The sequence below is a fragment of the Pituophis catenifer genome, unplaced genomic scaffold, assembly GCF_029215685.1.
Source record: "Pituophis catenifer annectens isolate HBS135680 unplaced genomic scaffold, rPitCat1.0.hap2 SCAF_15, whole genome shotgun sequence".
In the NCBI taxonomy this organism is placed as follows: domain Eukaryota; kingdom Metazoa; phylum Chordata; class Lepidosauria; order Squamata; family Colubridae; genus Pituophis; species Pituophis catenifer.
In genome coordinates, this window is record NW_027256895.1 from 12,790,497 (window position 1) to 12,802,416 (window position 11,920).

General features: G+C 45.9%; 1 protein-coding gene across 1 annotated transcript; it reads right to left on the reverse strand.

The window, feature by feature from the left end:
• Positions 1-10,691: 10,691 nt before the first annotated feature.
• LOC139324602 (olfactory receptor 4E2-like) lies at positions 10,692-11,600 on the reverse strand. The gene has a single exon (XM_070954320.1). It carries the CDS (start codon positions 11,598-11,600, stop codon positions 10,692-10,694), a length of 909 nt encoding a protein of 302 aa, XP_070810421.1.
• Between the last annotated feature and the right edge of the window lie 320 nt (positions 11,601-11,920).

An 11,920-nucleotide genomic window follows, 5' to 3' on the forward strand; every position in this document is an offset into this window, starting at 1 on the left:
GTTCTGTTCTGTTCTGTTCTGTTCTGTTCTACTCTACTCTAGTCTAGTCTAGTCCAGTCCAGTCCAGTCCACTCCACTCCACTCCACTCCACTCCACTCTACTCTCTGTTGTCTGTTCTGTTCTGTTCTGTTCTGTTCTGTTCTGTTCTGTTCTACTCTACTCTACTCTACTCTACTCTACTCTACTCTACTCTACTCTAATCAACATGGACATCCTGCAAGGAATCAAGTTCGCAATGAATATTGGTCCACAAATCTCAACCTCACATTGCCTCTCAGCCAACCAGCATTTAAGTTGCAATCCACATTCCAGACAACCAGAAGTCCTTTGCCACATACCAAACCAAACCAAACACACTCTCTGATTCCACCTTTCCTCACAGGGTTGTTGTTGTGGATAGAAATTGGAGGAGGGAGTAGAATGTGCATTGCCTTAAACACCTGGAAAAACAAACAGGTATCTTTTAAATAAGATGCTGCGGATAAAGACCATAGTTCAGAATAACAAAGTTGGAAGGTCTTCTAGTCCAACGCCATTCTCAAGGAAGAGACCCTATAACATTTCAGACAAATGGCAGCCCAATCTATTCTTAAACACTTGCAATTTCTGAAGGCAAGCCATTCCACTGATTGATTGTTGTAACTGTCAAGAAATTTCTCCTTAGTTCTAGATTGGTTCTCTCCATGATTAGTTTCCACCCATTGCTTCTTGTCCTGCCTTCAGCCACTTTGGAGAATAAGTTGACACTCTCTTCTTTGTGGCAGCCCCTCAGATATTGGAACACTGTTATCATGTCCCCTCTAGTCTTTCTTTTCACTAGACTAGACGTACCGAATTGCAACCGTTCTTCATGTTTTAGCCTCCAGTCCTCTAATCATCTTTGTTGCTCTTCTCTGCATTTTTTTTCTTCACTTAATTAAACCATGTTTCATTGTGTATGTCAGCCCCATATCATAGTCTAGGTCTGAAGAAAAAAATCCCATGTCTTCAACGAGGATCTTTAATCTACAAATTATAGGTATGTTATAGAGCAGGCTTGTCAAACTCCTGGCCCATGGGCTGGATGCGTCACACACTGGCCAAACTCACACCTGGTTTAGTGAAGGGGGGGGAAAGTCCCGATACGTCACATGATGATGCTGTGATGACATGAGTTTGACACCCCTGTTATAGAGTCTTGGAAAGAGCAAGCTTTCTTTGATTAATTTAATTTAATTTAATTTAATTTAATTTAATTTAATTTAATTTAATATTTAAATTTATATACTGCCCTTCTCCCGAAGGACTCAGGGCGGTGAACAGCCATAGGTAAAAAACATAGAATACAAAATTTTAAAACAATTTAAAAATATATTAAACAATTTGGCCCGACAGTTAAAATCCCCCATTTAAAATTCAAATTAAAATTATACCATTGGAGAGTTAGGCCAGCCTGGCTTGATGAAATAAAAAAGTTTTGAGGGCCCGACGGAAAGTACGTACATCCAGAATCGTCCGTATCTCCGGGGGGAGCTCGTTCCAGAGGGCAGGTGCTCCCACAAAGAAAGCTCTCCCCCTGGGGGCCACCAGTCGACATTGTTTGGCTGACGGCACCCGGAGGACCCCCTCTCTGTGGGAGCATACTGGCCGGTGGGAGGCTCTCGGTGGCAGAAGGCGGTCTCGTAAATATTCAGGTCCTAAGCCATGGAGCGATCTAAAGGTGGTCACCAACACCTTGACTCGCACCCGGAGGACCACCAGGAGCCAATGCAGCTCACGCAGGAGAGGTGTTACATGGGAGTGCCCATGATTAATGAGTTCATTAAAGGGGAGCAACCAGCCTTAGAAGTGATAATGAAGATTTGACAATGGTGGATAGCATCTGCATTTTTGGATCCACCATCAACAATTTATTTATTCATTTATTTATTAGTTTGTCAAACATGTACAAGATAGCAGGTATGAATATGAACATGGACATGAACCAAGGAAATGAATACAAATAAATGGGGACAGTAGGACAGGGACGATAGGCATGCTGGTGCGCTTATGCACACCCCCTTACAGACCTCTTAGGAATGGGGTGAGGTCTACGGTAGACAGTTTAAAGTTGAAGCTGTGAGGGTTTGAGGATGTAACAACGGAGTCAGGTAGAGCATTCCAGGCATTGACCACTCTGTTGCTGAAGTCGTATTTTCTGCAATCGAATTTGGAGCGGTTTACCTTGAGTTTGTACCAATTGTTTGCCCATGTATTCTTGAGGTTGAAGCTGAAGAAGTCGTTGACAGGTAAGACGTTGAGGCAGACAATTTTGTGTACTATGCTTAGATCAGACTGCAGGCGGCGCAGTTCCAGATTGTCCAAGCCCAAAATTTCAAGCCTGCGTGCCTACCGTCCCTGTCACCAGCGTGCCTACCATCTCTGTCCTACCGTCCCCATTTATTTGTGTTCATTTCCTTCGTTCATGTCCATGTTCATATTCATATTCATAAGGGATTCTATTGTGAGTAGAGGAGTGGAGTACTCTTCTCGGGAAATACCTCTGGACCCGCTCAATCATATTAATGTCTGATATACAGTGTGGATTCCAGGCAGATGAGCTGTATTCGAGAATTGGTCTGGCAAAGGTTTTGTATGACCTAGTTAGCAATACAATGTTACCAGAGAAGAAGCTTCGCAAAATTAGGTGAACAATTCTTAATGCCTTTTTTTCAATGCTGTTACAGTGAGCTCTGGGGCTTAGATCATTTGAGATGAGTACCCCAAGGTCCTTGACAGAATGAGGGTCAAATACAAGGTCGTTTCCGCCCAACTTGTATTTGGTGTTCTGATTTTTATTGCCAGTGTGTAGGACAGAGCATTTGTCAATCAAGGAACAATTAAGAAATATGGTGCAAACTAGCACAGGGTAGAGCAGCCATGAAAAGCTTGAGAAAGATATTTAAATGTCATGAGATGACAATACAGGTAGTCCTCGACTTACAATCATTTGTTTAGTGGCCATTCAAAGTTATAACGGCACTGGAAAAAGCAACTGATGATCAGTTTTTACACTTACAACCAGTGGTGTGTTGCTCCCGGTTTGCATCGCTTTGCAAGAACCGGTAGTAAAAATTTATAGTAGTTCGGAGAACTGGTGATAACATTGGCTGGCCACTCTCCCGAACCAGTCCCTGGCCCGGTCGCCGCTCGCTTACCCCGCCCACCTCATCAGAGGCTTTTCTTTTTTTTTTTTTACTTTTAAAAGCATTTTTTCTACAACCTCTTCAGCCGAAAAAATGCTTTTAAAGGTTATAAAAAAAAGCCTCTGATGATCAGGCAACTCAGCTGGGATCGTCAGAGGCTTTTAAAAGCACTTTTTCTACAACCTCTTCAGCCGAAGAGGTTGTAGGGAAAAAAAATGCCTTTAAAAGCCTCTGGCGATCCCAGCTGAGTTGCCTGATCATCAGAGGCTTTTCAAAGCATTTTTTCTACAACCTCTTCAGCCGAAAAAATGCTTTTAAAGGTTATAAAAAAAGCCTCTGATGATCAGGCAACACAGCTGGGATCGTCAGAGGCTTTTAAAAGCATTTTTTTCTGCAACCTCTTAAGGTTGTAGAAAAAAAAATGCTTTTAAAAGTAAAAAAAAAAAGTTGGCCATGCCCACCCAGTCACATTACCCCCCCACCAAGCCACGCCCACAGAACCGGTAGTAAAAAGTTTTAGAACCCCACCTGCTTACAACCATTACAGAATCCCCATGGTCACACGAACAAAATTTGGGTGCTTGGCAACTGGCATTATTTGCAACCGTTGCAGTGTCCCAGGGTCATGTGACCGCCATTTGTGACCTTTCCAACTGGCTTTCATGCAAAGTAAGTGGGTGGAGCCAGATTCACGGAATGACCATGTGTTGGAATTCATTGCTAGAATGTATTTTTATGCAACAACTACAATAGTATTCAGCCAGTAGATGGCAGTATTTACAAGTTTGGATCTATGGTATATACTCTATGCTCTTATGTTCTAAGTAGAGTTTCCTGTTTCCTATTACAGTTATACTGTTGTGCAGTAAAGCACATGGTTCAGTGGTGGGATTCAGCCAGTTCTCTCCAGATCGCGCAAACTGGTAGCGGCGACTGTGGGAGGCTCTGCCCATCCACCCAGACATAATGCGCGACTACTGCGCATGCACAGAGGGCCGTGAGCATGCGCAGAGGTGGTGCGTGCACTCACATTTGCGAACCAGTAGGGAAGGTAAGTGAATCCCACCTCTGACATGGTAAGAAGTTAGCACTCACCCCTCTCCTAGAAGAATGAAATATTTTAGGAAATATTAAAAAAGGCAGAATATTATATTTCCCTGGATGAGAAATGGAGAAACATGTTTTAAAGACAAAGAAGCTTCCTGCCTCCCCCATCTTTGTCAATGGGTGATTAAGGCCTCAGCCAAGCTCACTTATTCCCCCCACCTTTGTCAATGGACCATCACCTGCAACACAATAGGACCCATCTAGCAACAGAAACTCACCACATGGCACCTGCGAAGATTACATCAGCCAGCAAGGCTAGCTAAGACCCTCACCCCCTGGGAGTCTGAAAACCAATCAGGATACTCTTCCTGTGCCCCAGGAAGTTCAAAGCCCAGAGAGGGCATAAAACCAAGGCACACTCAGCATCTCATCCCTTTTCTGTTCAGGAACTCAAAGCATGTGATCCTGTCCACCATTAAACCATCTTTTTAAGCAGTCTCCATGTTTCCAGTGTTTTTTTCCCCACTTGGAACTGAACCCAGATGGATATTTCTTCCAACAACATGGTGACTGTACTTTGTTTGCTCTGTGGTTATATATACATCACCACAGAGCAAACAAAGTGTGTGTGTGTGTGTGTGTGTGTGTGTGTGTGTGTGTGTGTGTGTGTACATGGAATTTCTAACAGCACATGATTCAATAAATTTGTTCTAAGTAGAGTTTCCTGTTTCCTATTACAGTTGAGTAGTAAAGCACATGGTGACTCTACTCTTTGTTTGCTCTGTGGCAAATTCCATATAAATATGGAATTTCTAACACCATTTGATTCAATGATTTGCTTAATAACCATGGCAAAAAAAGATCATAAATCAGGCATGACTCATTTAACAACTACCCTGCTTAGCAGCAGAACCTCTGGTCTCAATTGTGGTTGTAAGTCAAGGACTACCTGTTATTTCCAGGAACCGATCATTCATTCCAAAGCCTTCCTTCAATGCCTCTGATTCACATGCTGGTTAAATTTAACATATGAACCATGCTGAGCTACATATAGGGAGCAAAGTTCTGGCTTGATGCCAGGTAGCTGCTTCATTTTCATGAAATTCAGAAATGTGATCAGTGGACATTTTCAAACAATGGTAGTCGCCTCCCTGCCACTCATTAGATAATCTGGATCGGTCACGGGGACCAGAGGTTTTGTCTTCCGAGCTTTCAGACTTCTGCTGGAGCACATCTTCTCTAGCAGTGTGTGTCCTGTTCTGTGTGTGATATTTATATGGTGCCTGTTGTTTCTGGCTTTTTAGATGTCGATTGGAGTATGTAGGAAGCATAGCTGTTCATAACTTGATGCTTCGCATGCTGTGAAGGATTCTCAAAGCCAAACTATTTGAAGCGCTAGCCACCCACATCTCTCACGAATGATGGTGAATCTACGTGTCCAGAATAACGTTGCAGGATCCAATCTGGGTCGGCCACCGGGACCAGAGATTTTTGTCTCCCGCTTTCTAGCCTGATACTTTACCCACTAAACCAGAGGTCCCCAATCTGTGTTTCACGGCCCACTACCGGGCCACAGCCTATTTGCCAGTGGACCACATGAGGGGCCAGTAGGTGTGTGCATGCATGCACGCGCACAGCCCCACTTGTGTGAGCGTTGCAGGTGCTCAGGGCCTCACACGAGCATTGCAGGCGTTCAGAGCCTCACTCACGCGAACATCTCAGGTGCTCTCAACCCACTCGCACGAGAGTTGCAGGTGCAAGGGGCCTCAGTCAAGCAAGCATTGCAGATACTCTCAGCCTCACTCACCTGAGCAATGGGTGCTCGTGTGCACGCATGTGTGCCTGTGCCCACCTCTCCCACAAAACCATCCCTTCTTTCCTTCCCCTTCCCCATTTCTGGGTTGCCAATCCGGAAAGGTTGGGGGAACTCTGCGCTAGACCAAAGTGACTATCCTGCCTTGATGTGCACTATCATTCCTTGAGAGAGAAGAAAACTGGGGGGCTTTTTGTGTCACTGCTCTGCACCAAAAACCAGAAAGTAAAGGCTAGAGGTCATGGGAAGACATTGGCCATGTTCACACATTCTGCTGAACCAGAAAAGCATTAGGACGAGGTGTGAAACTCAAGGCCCACGGGCCAGATCCAGCCTGCAGAGTGCTTAGATCTGACCCGTGGGTCCACCCTGGAAACAGCAAAGGACCAGCCCATGGTGCCTCTGCCAGCGAAAATGGAGCTTGGGAGGGCCACATGCAGCCTTCCTGAGTTCTGTTTTCACCGGCAGAGGGTTGCAGGAGGCCGTCGCAGCTGGAAATGTAGCTTGGGAGGGCTGCACGTTACCCTCATGAGCTCCCCTTTTGCTGGTAGAGGGTTGCAGGAGGCCGTCGCTGCAGGAAATGTAGCTTGGGAGGGCTGCACGTGGCCCTCATGAGCTCCCTTTTTGCTGGCAGAGGGTTGCAGGAGGCCGTCGCAGCAGGAAATGTAGCTTGGGAGGGCTGCACATGGCCCTCGTGAGCTCCGTTTTCACTGGCAGGAAGCTGTCGCAGCCAGAAACAGAGCTCAGGAGCCCATTTTCGTTGGCAGAACGCTCGGCCACCACAGGTGCCCCCGACACAAGTGACATCAAGCTGGCCATGCCCCCCTGGCCACGCCTCTCTGCCCCCCCCACCGAGATCAAACACAACCCTGATGTGGCCCTCAATGAAATCGAGTTTGACACTCCTGCATTAGGAGAAGGAGTCCTCAGTGCTTTAGGTTTTGTAAGCCTCGGTAAAGATTTTGTGGCTGGTACATCCTCTTCCCTTTTCTTCCTTTCCTTTCCAGGCTTTGTCTGTTTGTCCTGGTGAGCTATTTGCCATCAGATAACACTAAAAGATAGCCTGGTTCTATTCTTCATTGCATCATTCCTTCAACGTTAGTCAACCGTGTCCCTCATCATTTCCACCCAGAACTTATTAACACCTTACTCTGAAAAGAAAGCAGGATGTGGGGAAAAAAAAACTGAGCAGATTTCTGCAACCCACAATCCCCTCCTCCAGTAATGAGTTTAATTCGCAACTCAGGTAGTCCTCATGTAGCGGTTATAATTGAAACCATCGACTCATTGACAAAGCACTAAGTGAAACCACTACTGCGCATACAATTTCACTTCCGCTTCTCTTTGTTTTACAGACCCGTGATATTCGTGAATGCCAGGATTGGGTCGCATTTTCATTAAGGACTCATAAGCCGGCGTTTCAGAAGAAAGACCAGAGTACTTATTCAAATTGTCCTTAATACGTTCCAGAAACACAGACGGTGTTTCTTCCCACAACTGTTCCACCTCAAAGACTTTTGTTAGCTTAGTACATCACCCTCCTTCATGACCCAACTGGGTAACATCATCCATGCCAGAAAGGAGTGAGATTTGTGGAGAGGAAGAGGAGGAGGAGGGCTGTGAGGTCCTTCGTGCTCTCTGAAATTGGTCGTTTTCTTGCAGACATTTCATGGCGCACGTAGGTAACGTCATCAGTGCTCCAACTTACACCACAGAAGCTTAAAATATGTGTTATATCAGTGATGGCTAACCTTTTTGCCATCGCGTGCCAAAAGCAGGGTGGGAGCGGGGAGGGGGTCGAGCACGCACATGCCCACACCCATAATTCAATGCGCCCCACCCCCTGTGCATGCACGCGCGACCCCCCTGTGCAACCCCGCTTTTGGCACGCGATGGCACGGTGGGCCCAGTAGGCCCATTTTTGCCCTCCCCAGGCTCCAGAGGCTTTCTAGGAGCCTGGAGAGGGCGAAAACAGCCTTCCCCACTTCCCTGGAGGCCCTCTGGAGGCCAGAAACAGCCTGTTTCCCGACTTCCAGTGGGCCCGAAAGACCCAAAAGTCAGCTGGCCAGCGCATGCATGTGGGCTGGAGCTGAGCTAGGGCAATGCTCGCATGCCCACAGATATGGCTCCGCGTGTCACCTGCGGCACGCGTGCCATAGATTCGCCATCACGGTGTTATATTGTACAGTATGAAAGTCGTCAACAGTTGTTCGATTCTGGCGGGATTACAGGTCAAGCAAGCCAACCTCTTTAAAAAGCAACTGGCCCAATTATAAATTATCATACTGTAATATATATAAATCAATATTATATACAAATATATATATCCAAGTGTATGAATACATTAAAATACAACTTTTGGACCACAACTGCTAAAAGCCAATAAGGTAGCATTTTTGTTGTGGTTAAAACTGAAGATTGACGTGTTCAGCACCCAAAGTCGTTCATTTTCTTTGATTGGCAAAAAAGCAAAATATGTCCTTCTTTCAGGAATCTCCTAGGTCACTTATCTCTGCCCTTTCCCGCTCTCTTGTCTATGGAGAGACAGGTCCAATCTGTTGTGATCCACCAGCAGTCTGCGGAGCTGGCAGCAGAGTCAGATAGTGAGGAGGCTGGGGAGGACAATGGGCCAGTCCTGGAGTCTGAAGAAGGCCCGGATGAGGGCTCTCTGTCGGAGGCAGAGTTGGGGCCAGGGCCATCTGGGAGTGATGCGCAGACTCCGGATCCTCCAGAGGCGGACAGCAGAGAGGCAGAGAAACAGGAGGAGCCTGTTCCTAGTGCACACATGCGAAGAGCTGCCAGAAGGCAGGAGCAGCTAAAGCAAAAAGGACAACTCGGGAGTAAGGCCAGGAGATGATTGGCCCCTCCCATAAGGCTTAAAAGAGCAGCAAAGGCTCTTGGGCTCTTTGTAGGAATGCAACATTGCTACATCTGTTTTTAGTCGGCATCTCTTATTTCTGAAATTTGTGGGGCTTTGCCAAGAAAAGCATTTGGCAGGGTGCCAAAGAAGATAAAGGTTTGTGATAAGGCCGAAGGACTTTTCCTGAAGGACTTGTTTTGGAATTAATTTGGACTAAACTGGGAATGAAGTAATTCCCAGCTGTTATAATAAAATAGGTTTATTTAAGACTAAGTGTGTCTTTTATGCCTGAGTGAGCCTAGGTCACAACACAATGCATCTTCAAGGACAACATAAGAAACTAGTTTAAAGCTTTGCCACTAACTGTTTGCATGATAGTCTTTAGTCAGTTAGCTTGTTCATGTCACAAAGGGGTGAAACATTGAATTGGCCACTTATTATAGCACCTTACAGATTCATGAAATACTAGCAGGTTTCCCACGCCTTCAATCATGGAAGAATGGGCTTCTTGTACCACTAAGACATCTCCTCTGGTTGATAGGTATGAACAGAGTTGGAAAGGACCTTGTAGGTCATCTAGTCCAACCCCCCACCCAAGCAGGAGACCTTACACCATTTCTGGCAAATGGCAGTCCAATCTCTTCTTGAAAGCTTCCAGTGATGAAGTTCCCACAACTTCCAAAGGCAACTTTGGTTGATTGTTCTCACTGTCAGAAAATTTCTCCTTATTTCTAGGTTGAATCTCTCCTTGATCAGTTTCCATCCATTATTCCTTGTCTGGCCTTCAGGTGCCTTGGAAAATAGCTTGATTCCCTCCTCTCTGAGGCAGCCCCTCAAATATTGGAAGACTGCTATCATGTCTCCCCTGGTCCTTCTCTTCACTAGACTAGCCATGCCCAGTTCCTGCAACCGTTCTTCGTATGTTTTAGCCTCCAGTCCCCTAATCATCTTGGTTGCTCTCCTCTGCACAATTTCTAGAGTCGCAACATTTTTTATACTGTGGTGACCAAAACTGGGCGTAGTATTCTAGGAGTGGTCTTACTAAGGCTTTAGAGAGTGGTATTAGTATCTATTTAAATTTTAAATATTGAAATTTTAAATATTTAAATATTTATTAAATATTAAACATAATATTTAAGGTGGCTCAAAGGGGACGTGGTGGCTCAGTGGCTAAGATGCTGAACTTGTCGGTCGAAAGGTCGGCAGTTCAGCGGTTCGAATCCCTAGTGCTGCGTAACGGGGTGAGCTCCCATTACTTGTCCCAGATTCTGCCAACGTAGCAGTTCGAAAGCACATAAAAAATGCAAGTAGAAAAATAGAGACCAGCTTTGGTGGGAAGGTAACAGCGTTCCATGCACCTTTGGTGTTTAGTCATGCCGGCCACATGACCATGGAGACGTCTTCGGATAGCGTTGGCTCTTTGGCTTTGAAATGGAGATGAGCACTGCTCCCTAGAGTCAGGAACGACTAGCACATATCTGCGAGGGGAACCTTTACCTTATTAGTATCTCACTTGATCTTGATTGCATTTTGACTGGATGCAGTATTCTAGGTGTGGTCTTATTAAGGCTTAAATAGAGCGGTATTACTACATCACTTGTTCTTGATTGTATCTCTCTGTTTATGATGGCATTTTCTCTTTTGGCTGCTGCCGCACACTGCTGGCTCATATTTAAAGATCAACCTCATGGAAAGCTTGATCATTATCAACCTTTCCATGGAATTCTCTCCTTCCATATCCTGACTTTTTTTTTTTCCTTCTACGTAAAGATGACCAACTCAACTCCTTGCCAAGAAGATCCTTCTCTAGTTCCAGAGTTTCTTAATGGCGTTCTTGACCTCTTTGTTCCTCAGAGTGTAGATCACAGGGTTGAGGAAAGGGGTCACCATGGTGTAGAGGACAGCAGCCAGTTTGTCCGTTGGGAAGCTAGAAGCTGGGCGGGTGTAGATGAAGATACAGTGTCCCAGGAACAAGGTCACCACAAGTAGGTGAGCAGCACATGTGGAGAAGGCTTTCTGACGACTTTCGGCTGTCTGCCTTCCCAGGGAGATAAGGATGACGGCATAGGAAGCTATCAAGATCACGAAGCAAACTAAGGACATCAGACCACTGCTGGATATGATGAGAATGCCGGTGGTATGGGTGTCCGTGCAAGCCAACTTCATGAGTGGAGGAATATCACAGAAAAAGCTGTCAATGACATTAGGGCCACAATAAGGGAGATGGACAATGAGGGCCGTCTGGATCAGGGAGTGGAGAATTGCCCCAACCCACAAGGTTCCAAGAAAACCCCCACAGATCTTCAGGTTCATCAGGTTCACGTACTGCAAAGGGTAGCAGATGGCGACACAACGGTCATAGCCCATGATGGTCAGGAGGAAGATCTCCGCCGAAGCACACAGGTGAAGGAAGAAGAGTTGGGTGATGCAACCCCCAAAAGAGATGACCTTCCGGTGGAAGAAGCAGTCGAAAAGCATCTTGGGCATCGTGACGGAGGAATGGCAGATGTCAATGAATGAGAGGTTCCCCAAGAAGAAGTACATGGGGGTGTGGAGGCAGCGGTCCCAGGCCACCGTCACTATAATGAGGAGGTTGCCTGCTAGGATAAGTAAGTAGAGGATGGAGAAAATGACTGATAAAACCAGCTCCAGGCTTCGGTGATTGGTCAGTCCCAAGAACACAAAATGGGTCACTGTCTGGTTGAGGCCTTCCATCGCAACGGGGCAGAAAAAGGTCCATCCATTCAACCTAAAGAGAAAAAAAAAGATGATACTTTTCTTCTACCATCTTGTCTTATCAGATCAGATTAACAGAGTTGGAAGGGACCTTGTAGGTCATCTAGTCCACACACACCCCACCCAAGCAGGAGACCCAGTAGTGGGATTCAAATAATTTAACAACCGGTTCTCTGCCCTAATGATTTCTTCCAACAACCCGTTTGCCAAACTGCTCAGAAAGTTAACAACCGTTTCTCCGAAAGTGGTGCGAACTGGCTAATTCCCACCACTGAGGAGACGTTATACCATTTCTGACA